The 15,203-nt window shown below is 47.6% G+C and overlaps 1 protein-coding gene across 3 annotated transcripts in view; it reads left to right on the top strand.

Moving 5' to 3' along the window:
* Positions 1 to 975: 975 nt before the first annotated feature.
* MFSD10 (major facilitator superfamily domain containing 10) overlaps positions 976 to 15,203 on the top strand; it is a 35,960-nt gene continuing 21,732 nt past the window's right edge. Inside the window, exons 1-2 of one of the 3 annotated variants that reach the window (XR_011903328.1) lie at positions 976 to 1,343; positions 4,203 to 4,392. Coding sequence is in view for 2 of the 3 variants with exons in the window: in XM_072333990.1 (XP_072190091.1) it covers positions 1,087 to 1,343; positions 4,203 to 4,392 (447 nt within the window). In the remaining variant the exon portion in view is untranslated. The remainder of the gene's footprint in view (positions 1,344 to 4,202; positions 4,393 to 15,203) is intronic. The other 2 variants (XM_072333990.1, XM_072333991.1) reach the window with 2 other exon arrangements.

Below are 15,203 nucleotides of genomic sequence, written 5' to 3'. Positions count from 1 at the left end.
CTATGGATGTTTCTTAAAAGAGTATTCTTTCTTTAAAGTAAGTTGCTTCTTCTGAATCTCATTGCAACTGTAACAAAGTAATTCCTGCCTGAATATCAAGTTTACAGAAGCAATACCAGTATTAAAACAGGCTGGGTACTGAGTACCAGTGGGGAGGTACTCCTGTCACGTACAAATGAGGTATCTGTCTTTGAAATCTACTCATGCTTTTGCAAACAATGTGTATTTTCAGTTAGCTTTACTGATTTTGGAAAGGCTATCTCCAGAAACTTCAGAGACCTCAGCAGATCAGCGTGCCTCCTGGTTTATTTCCATTTGGCATAGCATGGAGATTTTTTTCCCTTCCTTTGCCCAAAATAATAAAAGATAGATTACCATTATCTTAAAAAACAGAACAACAACAAATACTTCTTGGTTCAAGACAAGAACTTAAGAGTGAAGCAACGAGGAGGGAACCTAACTTCTTATTTCATGCTATAAATCAGCATTTTCCATCATCCGTTTTTGTCCTTTGCACAATTAAACTGTCCAGGAAGTATTACAGTTCATCCGACTTTATTTTCCAACAGCAAGGAGCTTCAAGAGGATTTACACAGCTGGGTATTAAAGTCACAGCGAGTCTGACAGCTGCACTTTGATCCTGGGGCAGCAGTTTTTGGTACCTCTTGCAGCTGCTTATTCCTCTACAAGAGAGAGAAGTGTATTTGGCACAGTACTAATATTCATGGTGTCATACTGTGAGGTGCTATCCTGAATGTTATGCGCACAAAACTCCTTTCTTCCCACTGAATGTGACATGTAAATGTTCACATAAACAAGAGAACAGCAGCTCCCTGTTTGACCTTGCTCATGAATCCTGATGGCGCATTTAGGTTAGATTTGGATAGTCTTATCTACTGTGGAATCTGCAACGCATCCTCAGCTGTGAGGTCCCCATCCAACGTTGGTAAGTATAAACCCGCATCACCAGCAGGAATGTGTTTCCTCGAAGGGAACAAGAAGGTGTTTAGCAAAACGTATTGCTTTACCTCACTGTGTAGTTGTAGTTAAGATGATGAAGATGCACGTTTTGTGACTGAAAGCCCGATGAAGCGGCGCTCCTCAGCAGGTCGGCGCTCGGTTCGAGCGCTGCGGCGTTGCGCGCTGAGGGGCGGCGGTCGCTCCCTCAAGGAGGCAGCGCGGCCAGGCGGGCTCCCCTCGGCGCGGCGGGAGGCGGCTCCCTCCTCAGGGCGCCCGGCTGCATCCCCGGCCGGAAGAGGAAGGCCGCCGGGCGCCGAGGAGAGCCTGGGAGGAGCCGCCGCCCGCAGCATCCCTGGGGACGGCTCTCGGCGGGCGGAGGAGCGGTAGGTGGCCGGGAGCGGGGCTGGCTCTGCCGGAGGGTGGGAGGGAGAGAGAAAGGGAGGGCGGCCCGGGCCGGGCGCGGCCTCGCATCGGCGGCACTGCGGGTTCCTGCGGCTCTGCCCGGGCGGCGGCCGGGACTGCGGCTCATAGCTAAGAACGACGCATCGCCGATGGGCCGCCCCTTCCCCCGCTCGGGTTGCCTCTGCTTTTGTGCTGCTCTGGGAATTCTTTCATTTATATATATATATTTTTTTCTCTGGTTAAAAAATTCAGCGCTTAACCTGAGCCAGGACTTTGTTAAGGACTCAGAGGAGCCTCCCGGAGGCTTGGGTGGGTTAAGGCAGAGCTGGGTGATTTCAAGAGGGTTGGTAAGAGAGTATCAGCTGGCGAGGCCAGGCCTCCAGGTGAAGGTGGGCCAGGATGGAGTGGTAGAGCTGAGGGATATCAGGAACATGGAACATCCAAGGGAGCAGATCTTCCTGCATCAAACCATGACTCACAAAGATCAAATGTTACGGTCGAGGTGAAGTGCTTTGTTTTTGTTGACGGGATGCCGGGGCCTAATAAAATGTTTTGTGGTTTCCTGCCCAGCAAAAAAAACCAAAAAAAATATGGAGAGTTTGGAACAACAAAAGCAATGGAACACAAAGGCAGAAAGATGGAGTGCTTTGGGAGGTTGCGTAAGGGAAACTGCAGCCACGTAGCCCAGACTCCGCTACCTGAAAGGTCAGTTCAGGCATCAGCAAGTTCAAGCTGCACACGAGCTGAAATGGCAGTGATTTACGTGTAAAGGATGTTGCCCTATGTAAGGAACAGTGCAGTAAAGTTCAGCTTGGTGATACAATTCTGTGAATGGATACACAAACTGTTAGGAAAAACAAGATAGACATTGCCTTAATGAACTCATCTCTTGGCAGGGCAGACCCAGAGCCAAGGATTTTGTCTAAACAAATGGCTGCTTTGGGTTCCAGAGACTCTTAAGTCATTTGGGTAAATAAATGCTGCTAAATATTTGTAGTGTTGATGACATTTCACTTCAAACAAAAGGATACTGCATGAAGTTTTAAGTGCCAAATTCTGAACCCGAGCAGTCATGGCTATACACACCAACCGGGCTGGGATGAGAGTCAGGAGAACAACCCTGCTGGTAGATATTTGGGAATCTACTGTGTGCAGTTTGGCATACCACGGTACAAAAAGGACATAGAACTGGTAGAGAGCGTCCAAACGGCTGCAGCTCCTCACAGGGAGTGGAGGGCAGCGCTGAGCTCTGCTCTCTGTAGTATCAACAGGGCCTGAGGGAACGGCATGGAGCTGTGCCAGGGGAGGAGCAGCTGGGGGTCAGGGAAAGGGTCTGCACCAGAGGGCGGTGGGCATGGAACGGGCTGCACAGGGCAGTGGGGACAGCACTGAGCTGCTGGAGCTCAAGAAGTGTTTGGACGCTGCTCTCAAACATAGTGTTTGAGTTTGGGAGGTCCTGTGTGGAGCCGGGCAGTGCACTCAATGATCTTTGTGGGTCCCTTCCAACTCAGGATATTCTGTGATTCTGTGATCCTGAACACAACCAAACTGCTCTGTTCACTAGCAGATTTAAATGTATTGTGCCAACAACTTACACAGATTGCATGTGGCCCCCTTCCATGGTTACATCACGCTGTTTGAACTTTAACAACACTTCAGTGCTGGTAAATTGAATCCACAAGTAAGGAAATGTCATGAAAATATTTATAACTGAGCATAACAAAGTGTTAGATCTTCAGTTAGTATAGCAGGATGTTATATACACATTGACTTGTATATAGAATATGGTACGTCTTGTCTAGAATAGGATTTGTATAAAAATGTGCCCAGTGTTTTCAGTCCTGATTTATTAAAACCAATGGGGTTTTGGTATTGAAGGGCTTTTGGCTGAATAAAATTGTTTCCTTTTTTCCTCTTTTAATGTAACAAGTACTCAGGGATTTTTGCAGTGTTTTATCACTGAGATGCATTGTAATGTTTTACAAACCTGAAATTCAGTTTCATGTTCTTTTGTATTGTTCCCTGTGTTTGATATATGTTGAAGTGGAAGTTTTTCAGAATACAAACTGACTTTTTTATTCGTTAAATACTGAATGTCTGCGTCCTTCTTTAGGCCTTTAACACTATTTCAGAATGTTTTCCAAGAAAAAGTTCCTTCTGAGAGTCCTGATAATTCTGACGGACTGAAATGCTGCCTCAGTCATTTGATGCCCCAATTCATGTCCTGTCGGTGGACGTCAGACAGAAAAGAAGAAGAGAAAGTTTCAGAAACTGGTTGTCTTGTTTCTGAAGCATCCACAGCTGCCCAGCTGTGCAGGATCTGTCCTGAGGGCAGCATTCCTGCAATAGTTTGGAAGTGTACCTTCTTTTTTTCTTCTTTTTTTTTTCTTTTAAGTGATATTACTGAAGTCATTTACAGTATACACTGAAGGCATAAAAAGTCTATTAGTCACTTGAATGCAGATAATCAAAATAAGACCACCCTGTCTGTTTCACAGTAATGCTGAATTTAAAACGTTTGGTAAAGCTTACTTGCTTGTTAGCAAACTTTAAATGCTCCTTAGTTCTATACTATATTTGGGGTGTTCCTTGAAAAGAGCTTATAATCTTATTGTCCTCGTTGCTCAGTTTTCATGAGGGTAAATTTGGTACTGAGCTAAGAGCCAAGTCTAGAGAGATGAAGTCATCCTGTTCCCCTTAAAAACCAGGTAGTTTAATATAGCCGTAACTTGTATTTATTATTATGAGATCCATAAAAAGCAAAAAAGAACCAGTAAAACACTGTTATGAAAGGCCTGCAAAATACTTCCTGTTAACTGGATATAAATGTAATTTTTTAGGATCAGAGGACTTGGGAACATGGCTCTGAGAGAGAGAGAAGCCAGCAGCACCTCCACCAATGACAAGCAAGAGCAGAACTGCAGTCGTGTTATTACAATCGTCTTCCTGGCACTCCTCATTGACTTGTTGGGATTTGCTCTCATTTTGCCATTGTTTCCTTCCATCCTTGATTATTACAGCCAGAATGAGGTAAGCAATAGAGGAAGGCAGACTGCTGAAAATGTTAGGCATGAGATATTTAGGAAGGCTAGAAGAAAATCCTGTTGTCTCAGGGCAGATAGCAAATAGCTGTAGGCAGAACAACATTCTGCACTGTTTGTGGAGTGATAGGGCTTTTTTTGCGTTTATTTTTGTTTTGTTTTGTTTTTTGGGTTTGGTTTTGTGTGTGTGTGTGAGTGTGTGTGTGAACTTACATAAGATCCCTCTTTTCTTGCTATTTTACTGAAATGAGAGATTTGTGCTGAGGGAAAATTCAGTTGTTTCCTGAGGGCTGTTCTTTGTAATTACTTTATACTGGCCCTGGCTCTTCCTATTCATTTGATTGTTTGTTGCAGTGACCTTCATCTCATCTGAAAGATGAATGCTTTCATGTGTCATAATGTGTATTGCCTTTGAGCTCTGTTTAGTTCTGAAAACTGGGATATAGAAGATCTGGCCGCAGTATAAGATGCATTTGTATCTACCTGATAACTTAGTTTCCCTCAGGCTCCTTTATCAAAACAATGAGCCAGACACTAATGACTAAATGTGTTATGTGCTCTGTAATCAAATCATATATTATTATATGCAAAATCCATCCCTTATCATCTGGTTGCTGACAGCAGTGGTGTCAGCAATAAGTCCCTCAGAGGTTTTCATAATTCATTCACCAGTGGTACCTAAGGACCAGATTGGGTGGACTAGATAGGTACAGGATCTGGGCTGATGAGAACTTCCTGAAGTTCAGGACTAGGGGAAATGGATCCAAGTTGAAGGAGGGAAGATTTAGGTTGGATGTTTGGGGGAAGTTCTTTCCTAGGAGAGTGGTTAGGCCCTGGAACAGGCTGCCCAGAGAGGTTGTGGATGCCCCATCCTTGGAGGTGTTCAAGGCCAGGTTGGATGGGGCCCTGGGTAACCTGATCTAGTAAAGGTGTATGTTTAGTGGCCCTGCCAGGCAGGGGGGTTGGAGCTGCGTGATCCTTGGGGTCCCTTCCAACCTGGGTCCTTCTGTGTGATTCTATGATTCAGCAAGAAGTGCCGAGCCCTGCATCTGGGGAGAAACAGCCCCAGGCACCAGGACATGCTGGGGACACCCATCTGGAAAGCAGTTCTGGTAGATGCCGAGTTGAGCATGGAACAGCCATGTGCCCTTGCTGCCAAGAAAGCTAATGGTATACTTAGCTATTCTACTGAGAGATGGGGACTGCTCAGCCTGGAGAAGCTCAGAGGGATTTCATCAGTGCCTATAAATACTCATACCTGAAGGGAGAGTGCAAAGAGGATAGAGTGAGCTTTGTTCAGTGGTTCCCAGTGCCAGGACAAGAGGCAGTGGGCACAAACAGGAACACAGGAGGTTTCATCTATACATCAGGAAGTACTTTTGTGCTTTGTGGGTGGTGAGCGCTGGTACAGGCTGCTCATAGATGTTGTGGGGTCACCTCTCAGGAGATTCTACTTTCTCCCACCCCTAGCATCACATTCACTATTTTCAGCATCTGTTTGTAGAAGGGAGATGACTACTTGTAATCGGGTTATCTAGATTTATCCGTGATAGAGGCTGCTGCCCCTAGAAGGGGAGAAATGAACAAAAACAACGGCAGCAATCTAAGGAAAGAAATTATTTTACTAAATACGAGACACAATATGATACAATATAACTACAACTACTATATCAAACAAGGCAGAGAAAAAAGAAAGAGAGAAAAAGAGTCCCGGAGAACCGGGGGCCTACTGCAATCTCTAGGCGACAGGCTGGAACGTTGCTGATAGAGCGAGACGGCAGGGATGGAGCGCTCCAAAGCGAAAGACAGGGCGAAAAGAGGGACGTTCCAGCCTGGGAGCGAGATTATATGTGTGTCCTCCTCCTCTGGTGATTCATCTCTGGCCGCGTTGTCCCCTGGGATATGTAGTTTCCTCCAAGGGCTGAGTACTCGGGATGCTGCCATTCCACAGATCTGGAGCATGAACCTTCCACACTTCCGCATACCCTCTATTACACTTCCACATACCCTCTGTTACACTTCCACATACCCTTTGTTACACTTCCACATACCCTCTGTTACACTTCCACATACCCTCTGTTACACTTTCTTATACCACCAAAACAGTTCATACCGCACATGATGTCATGATGTAGAATATTGACAGCACAAAACCATGACATTCCACCCCTTATTCTACATTATTACATCATGGTTACACAGATACATGGAATTACTGACTGCACTCCCCCAGCATCAATTTGCCCTGTGGTACACACTGAACATCCCCATCCTTCTGCATCACCCACCAGGTGCACCCAGGTCCCTGGGCAAAAACAGTTCCACGGACAGGTTTGCCATTTCCAGAGGCTGGAAGGACCCAAACAGCTTTTCCCAACATACTCTTCACATGCACAACAGGGACTTTATCTCCTTCTATGGTGTGTAGGGGACTAGATCGGCTAGGACCATCGCGATTGACAGATCCTCTAGTATTGACCAACCAAGTGGCTTCTGCCAGGTGCTTCTCCCAGTGCTTAAATGTTCCACCACCCATTGCTTTCAACATCGTTTTTAATAACCCATTATATCGTTCAATTTTACCAGAGGCTGGTGCGTGGTAGGGAATATGATAAATCCATTCAATGCCGTGCTCTTTAGCCCAAGTATTTATAAGTGAATTTTTGAAATGTGTCCCATTATCAGATTCAATTCTTTCTGGGGTGCCATGCCGCCACAGGACTTGTTTCTCAAGACCCAATATGGTGTTTCGAGCGGTGGCATGGGGTACTGGATATGTTTCAAGCCACCCAGTGGTTGCCTCTACCATGGTAAGCACATAGCATTTACCACTGCGAGATCGTGGCAAGGTGATATAATCAACCTGCCACGCCTCCCCATATTTATACTTCTGCCATCGCCCTTCCTCCCAGAGAGGTTTCATCCTCTTGGCTTGTTTGATTATAGCACACGTTTCACAATCATGAATAATTTGCGCAATAGTGTCCATAGTTAAGTCCACCCCTCGGTCTCTGGCCCACTTATATGTTGCGTCTCTTCCTTGATGGCCCGAGGTCTCATGGGCCCATCGAGCTAGAAATAGTTCGCCCTTATTCTGCCAGTCCAAGTCAATTTGAGCCACCTCAATTCTGGCTGCTTGATCTACTTGGTGGTTATTTTGTTGTTCCTCTGTTGCTCGACTCTTGGGCACGTGGGCATCTACATGACGCACCTTTAGGGCCATATTCTTTGTTCGGGCAGCGATGTCCTTCCATAGTTCAGCGGCCCAAACAGGTTTACCCTTCCGCTGCCAGTTGTTTCGTTCCCATTGCTGCAGCCATCCCCATAAGGCATTGGCCACCATCCATGAGTCAGTATAGAGGTAAAGCACTGGCCATCTCTCCCGCTCAGCAATGTCTAGGGCCAGCTGGACAGCCTTTACCTCTGCGAATTGGCTCGATTCTCCTCTTCCTTCTGTGGCCTCTGCAACTTGTCGTGTAGGGCTCCACACAGCAGCCTTCCATCTGCGATGTTTCCCAACAAGGCGGCACGATCCATCAGTGAACAGGGCAAAATTCTTTTCGTTTTCCGGAAGTTCATTGTATGGTGGGGCCTCTTTGGCGCGTGACACCTCTTCTGCTGGTGATGTTCCAAACCTTTTACCTTCAGGCCAGTCCATGATCACCTCTAAAATTCCTGGACGATTGAGGTTCCCCATTCTTGCTCGATGTGTAATCAAGGTAATCCACTTGCTCCAGGTGACATCGGTAGCATGATGGGTGGAAGGAACCTCCCCTTTGAACATCCAGTTCAGCACTGGCAGTCGAGGTGCCAGGAGGAGTTGTGTTTCAGTTCCAACTACTTCGGAAGCAGCCCGAACCCCCTCATATGCGGCTAAGATCTCCTTCTCAGTTGGAGTGTAGCACTCTTCAGACCCCTTATATGCTCGACTCCAAAATCCCAGGGGTCGGCCTCGGGTCTCTCCTGAGGCTCTTTGCCACAAACTCCAAGTGGGACCTTTCTCTCCAGCAGCAGTGTAGAGGATGTTCTTTACATCCTGTCCCGTCCGTACTGGCCCCAAGGCCACGGCACGGGCTATCTCTTGTTTTATCTGCTCAAAAGCCTGCTGCTGCTCAGGGCCCCATGTGAAATTGTTCTTTTTCCGCGTTACGTGATAAAGGGGGCTTACAATGAGGCTGTAGTTTGGAACGTGCATCCTCCAAAAGCCCACCACACCCAGGAAAGACTGTGTCTCTTTCTTGTTAGTTGGTGGAGACATGGCAGTGATTTTGTCGATCACATCTGCTGGGATGTGACGACGTCCATCCTGCCACTTGATACCTAGGAACTGAATTTCCTGGGCAGGCCCTTTTACTTTGCTTCGCTTAATAGCAAAGCCGGCTTGTAGAAGAATGTGAATTATTTGCTTTCCTTTTGTAAAAACTTCCTCTGCTGTATTGCCCCACACAATAATGTCATCAATATACTGCAGGTGTTCAGGAGCACCACCTTGTTCCAGCACAGTTTGGACCAGTCCATGGCAAATGGTTGGACTGTGTTTCCACCCCTGGGGCAAACGGTTCCAAGTATACTGAATACCCCTCCAGGTGAAGGCAAACTGTGGCCTACATTCTGCAGCCAAAGGAATGGAGAAGAAGGCATTAGCAATGTCAATGGTGGCATACCATTTGGCTGCTTTTGACTCCAGCTCGTATTGGAGTTCCAACATGTCTGGCACAGCAGCACTCAGTGGAGGTGTTACCTCATTCAGGCCACGGTAGTCTACAGTTAGCCTCCATTCTCCACTGGCTTTACGCACTGGCCATATGGGGCTGTTAAAAGGGGAATGAGTTCTACTGATCACTCCCTGATTCTCCAGCTGACGAATCAAATCGTGAATGGGGAGCAAGGAATCCCTGTTAGTGCGGTACTGCCGTCTATGTACTGTCTTTATAGCAATTGGTACTTGCTGTTCTTTCACTCGTAGCAGCCCCACAACAGACGGGTCCTCTGACAGGCCAGGCAAAACAGACAGCTGCTTAATATTGTCTGTATCTACAGCAGCTATTCCAAAGGCCCATCGATAGCCCTTAGGATCCTTGAAATGCCCCCTTTTGAGGTAATCAATACCCAGTATACATGGAGCCCCTGGACCAGTCACAATAGGATGTTTCTGCCAGTCTTTACCAGTGAGACTTATTTCGGCTTCTAACACAGTCAACTCTTGAGAGCCCCCAGTCACTCCAGAAATATGGATTGGTTCTGTCCCTTCATGACTGGAGGGCATTAGAGTGCACTGTGCGCCAGTATCCACCAGTGCCTTATATTCCTGTGGTTCCGATGTGTCAGGCCATCGAATCCACACAGTCCAATAAATTCTATTATCCCTGTCCCTCCCCTGACTGAGGGTAGGGCCCCTCTATTGGTTACCTGTGATAACCGGAGCAGCTCTACTGGTGGTTGGTCTATTCTGTAGTTCTCTCACCCGTGCTCGCAGTACAGAAGTAGGCTGGTTATGCCACTTCCTCATGTCCTCTCCACAGTCACGTAGGTAGCGCCACATGGAAACACGTGGTGGAATTGTACTGTTATTCCTTGCTCGAGCTGGGAAGCGTGTGCGTCTAATTGCCGAGACTTCTGATCTTACAGGTGAGGAGTAGTGTTCATCACCTTTAATTAGTTTGATCAGTTCCTTTAATAGACTTCCTTGATCGTTCTGATCTTCATTGGACACTGCTGATACCTGTATGGGTTTGTCACGATTGGTCAATGGAAATAGTTTCTCGTGCATCTCATCCAGCCGGTCTTTTACTTGTGAGATGGCAGAAATAGTGGCGGTGTACAGTGGGGACAACTGATGTTCGAAGTATTGAAGTGTCCTAATCAGTTCACTAACTTCGGGCCTTCTGTTGTGGTCCACATATTCTTTACACGTTGTTGCCAGTGATGACGCGTATTTCTCTGGTGCTGTACTTGTAAGTTTCTGCCATATGTCAGGATCGGTCTTCACATTCTCAGGATCACGTTCGTTTAAATTCGCAGGGTTGTACAACAGTTCCACCATGGCCATTTCCCTCAGATACTGGATACCACTTTGGATTGTATCCCATTTAATAACGTTAAGCTTCAAAGCTGCCTTGTAGGGGTGCCTTACTTTCACAGCTGCTAAGAGTCGCTCCCAGAGGGTGGCATCTTCATCTGAACATCTGCTAATCTCTCTGTCGATAGCTGTGTCTCCGGAAATGTTTCCTAGCTGGCGTGCCTCATTACCATCTAGTGACAGGCTGTGGGCCCCGTTGTCCCAGCAGCGAAGCAACCAGGCAAGGATACCTTCGTTTTGACGCCGTATGAACTCCTTTCTTGAGCCTTGGATCTCAGTCAGCTTTAGAGGTCGACGATAAACAATTTCCTCCTCATCAGCCTCTTCTTCACGCCTCTTAGTCTTTCTTTTTGCCTTTCTTGGTGCCGATCCAGACGAAGTACCTTCTTCTGCTTCCTCTTCTTCTGCTCCTCCTTCTCTTCGTTCTAGACGCGTGGACACCCGTCTCCATTTCTTGCCTTCCACAGGGGCAACTGATATTGCTACTGATGCCTCCCGTGACTGATTAGAGTCGACCTGGATATTATCTTTGTTGGTCTGAATCTCAGATCGGAAACTCTCTCTCTCCAGAATAGTATTATACAGAGCACGGTATGCGTAAGCCAAACCCCAAATAATGTTTACCTCCTTAGATTTCTGACCCAAGTACTCACTTAATTTCTCAGGGTCCCTCAGGTGTTCAATAGTGAAATCCCACGACACTGCGGGTCCCCACGCTTCTAAGATCTTTCCTAAACCTTTCCATATTCCCTGCCAGTCAGCATTCTCTGGTTTTGGAGGAGACTTCTGCATAGAACGAATGTATAGGAATACATATACATTCACTGATATTGATAACATGAACATGAGTATGAGACCAAGAATTAATATTACCTCGGCTGTTGAAAAGCGTACGACAATCTGAGAGTACAGCCTGTACACTGGATTGAACATCGTGGTGTCTGTTAAATTAGCTATTCCATCTGGAATGTATGTGCCGACAATTAAATTATACCACACTGCATATAAGTACCAGGCAGGTGTCTCCATCACGGTTCTTATTAGGTTATATAGATACAGAATTCCGCAAAAAGAAAGCACGTATGGACAATATGTTGAGAGGATCATGATTGCTTTCAATCCCCTAAACAGAGCGACTGGAATGAAGAGTGGGTTCATAGCTGATAGTAGCTAGCAGGCCCTGTGAAAGTCAGAGCTAACTAGCTGTGCTCTGAGAGAGCAAGAAATCTCTTTGTTTTCTTTACAAAAGCAAGATAGTAATGCTCAGAGTGAGCAGCTAGCTCAGACTGTTGACAGTTCGTCTGGAATTTCAAGGTCACGCTCTCAGTGAGCAGCTATGAAAAAATAACACTCCTGTAACAAAGCTTTTAGAGAGCAAAAAGAGAGTTGTTCTGGAAGCTAAAAAAGCAGCAGATCTAATCGAATCAGATTGCCCGCATTCTCCACCAAGATAATGTAATCGGGTTATCTAGATTTATCCGTGATAGAGGCTGCTGCCCCTAGAAGGGGAGAAATGAACAAAAACAACGGCAGCAATCTAAGGAAAGAAATTATTTTACTAAATACGAGACACAATATGATACAATATAACTACAACTACTATATCAAACAAGGCAGAGAAAAAAGAAAGAGAGAAAAAGAGTCCCGGAGAACCGGGGGCCTACTGCAATCTCTAGGCGACAGGCTGGAACGTTGCTGATAGAGCGAGACGGCAGGGATGGAGCGCTCCAAAGCGAAAGACAGGGCGAAAAGAGGGACGTTCCAGCCTGGGAGCGAGATTATATGTGTGTCCTCCTCCTCTGGTGATTCATCTCTGGCCGCGTTGTCCCCTGGGATATGTAGTTTCCTCCAAGGGCTGAGTACTCGGGATGCTGCCATTCCACAGATCTGGAGCATGAACCTTCCACACTTCCGCATACCCTCTATTACACTTCCACATACCCTCTGTTACACTTCCACATACCCTTTGTTACACTTCCACATACCCTCTGTTACACTTCCACATACCCTCTGTTACACTTTCTTATACCACCAAAACAGTTCATACCGCACATGATGTCATGATGTAGAATATTGACAGCACAAAACCATGACACTACTGATCTAGGAATGAAGGGCAGAAAGTCCTATTTGTTCCATGCTGTGCAGCTGCTCACAACTTCAGGAGTTTGTTAGCAGACAAGATGATGTTGCCAGGGAAGAATTATTTTTGCAGCCCACACCTCTATCTCACAGTCCCTTTCCAGCCCCACTTCAACTTCAGCTGTAGGAATTTTGTCTTTTCTCCTATTCTGTCTCTAACTGTAACCACTGGGATCTTCCTCTGCCTCCAAAGTATTTCTTCTAGCCAGATCTTCACCTTTCACCTTCACTACTGAAGATCAACATCTGAACTACGAGCCGTGCAAATGAGAAGTGACTGTTACAGGTGACGGGACACGCTGTTCTTTGTGCTTGGTCAAGGCACTTTTCCAGAGAATTCTATCCCTCCTTCTCCTATTTGTAGGGCTTATGTTATCAAGTTTATAAATTCTTACCACTAGTGTAGTCTGTGTCTGTTAGGAAATGCTTCTTCTCTAAGGAAATAGTCGGGTGCTGGAACGGGCTGCCCGAGGAGGTGGTGGAGTCACCAACCATGGTAGCGTTCAAGAAACATTGGCATGTTGTACCCAGGGGCATGGTTTAGTGGGATGTATTTGTGGAAGGTGGATGGTGGGACCTCTTGGAGGTCTTTTCCACCCTCGCTGAATCTCTGATTCCTGTTTCTAAGCTCCAGAATCCTGCTGTCTCCTTCCCGTGGTTCAACAGACATTTGTCGATGGGGTTTAATGCCTCATGCACAGATGACACATTTTAGGGGTTGGGGTTAATTTTATTGGTGTTATTGGTGACAAGGAGGATGTACTTAATGTACAATGATAAAGGGGTGCATTCTGGGGTCAGAATAGGATGGGTTTTGGTGGACGGCTGCCAAGGGCAATTGCCAGCTCCGCAGGCAGGACGCAGTGGAGGGTGTCCCTGTTCAGCAGGGCCAGGATGAAGAACACAAGCTGCAGAAGGCCCAAGAACAGCAGAAATCTCCTGCGCAACAGAAGAAGGTTCAGTCAGATTCAGGGGCACGTTTGTTAAAGCATTTCCTGACCAGACCCATCAAACACCCCCACAGAGCTGTGCTGTACAGGGAGCTATCTGTTATACTTAGACGTAGGGCTGCAAAAATCCCCACCCCACCTGCTGTCCCCACCCAAGACACTAAGAAGGTCTGAAACTTTTCATCCCCAAAAAGTCCAAATCTGCCCGGTTGTCTCTGGACCCCGGGGCAACTCACCGCAGCCACGAAGTGAGTGTGCGCCTCTGTGCTGCTGTCTGCTCATCCTGGAGGACAAGGCAAAGCAGGGAAAGACATTGGGGTGTCTGAAGGTTTGGGCACTAAAAACCCCTCCTTCATCCCCACAAACAGAAGTAGGCCCATATCCCCTCCTGTGGGCCTGAGGTGACCCTTCCCTCCCCAGGACTACAGCAGGGCTTTCTGTCTTACCAGTCTCACAGCCACAGTTTCGTTCATTACGGAGCTTATGTGCTCCTTCCTGCATGTCCCCTCCTTCCTGCATGTCCTCTGCTTCCTGTTACAGACAGTGGGAGTTTGGTGTGTGAGAAGAGGCCCTGGCTGGCACTGGCAACTCTTCACTCCCCCCCCAAGGTGGCCACAGGGACCCGAGGCAGCTGCCCGGCCTGTGCTGGAGCTGGGACGGGCACCTCTTGGTGCCAGCCATGCACAGGCCTGGCCTTCCCAAGCTTGTACTGGAGGCACAGAGGCCTGGTGGCTGCTGGGATCCCAGCTCCCCTCTGCCTCAGTTCTGGGCTGTGCTGAGGTCTCACTTACGGGGCAGCATGCCTTTTGATGTTCTCTTGAGCTCTCTGGTATTTCCTCATCTCCACCTCTACCTCTTCTTTGAGTACCTGGAAAAGCAAAGGTGCAGTCAGGAGCCCACCCTGTGCCTGCACACAGGGGGCTCCCCCCGGTAACGGCACTGCTCTCCGTTCTCTCCCTCCTGGCCTCCCTACCTTGCGGATTTTCTCTTGCTCTCTGACAGCATCTGCCAGCACTGCAGACTTCTTCTTACACTGCAAGGCAATTGGGACCAGTTATGTGGATGCAGAGTGGGAAAGGGCATTCTCAGCCTGTCCCCAATGGGAAGGCCAGGCCAGAGCAAGGCAGCAAGACCTGCATAGCCCTGGCTGTGAAGCCTGGCATCTCTACCCTGCGGGGTTTGTGCAGGTGGATTACACACCTCTATCAGCTCCTCAAGCAGAGCACCAGAGTGAGCATTGTCTCGCATCAGCGATTCCCAGGTGTAGTCGCCCGACATCGCTTCACCTGCTGGTACATGAGAATGCAGAGAGGTGTGAGGGGCACGGCGAGGCCTGGGTGCTCCTGCGGACAGTACCCTGCCCTAGAGCACCATTGTGCACTGCGGCTTATGTGGGCTCCTTTCCATCTGTGCTTTGGCACAGCAGGCATCCCATGTGCTGCCATGAGTGCTGGCATGGGTAGGGCTGCCAGCCTGTGGGCATGAGGACCTCAGGCAAGCCTAGCCCAAGGCACGCTGTTTGAGACCCAACATGACCGTGTGCTGGCAGAGCAAGAAGGGGAGGCAAGGCCTCAGGAATTCTGCCTACTGCTCAGTGCTCACAGCTGCAGACGAACTGGCGTTGGTCCT

This window comes from Excalfactoria chinensis, chromosome 4 (genome assembly GCF_039878825.1).
Source record: "Excalfactoria chinensis isolate bCotChi1 chromosome 4, bCotChi1.hap2, whole genome shotgun sequence".
Taxonomy (NCBI): Eukaryota; Metazoa; Chordata; class Aves; order Galliformes; family Phasianidae; genus Excalfactoria; species Excalfactoria chinensis.
Note: the sequence above shows the minus strand (reverse complement) of the source record. Positions and strands in the feature narration are given on the sequence as shown.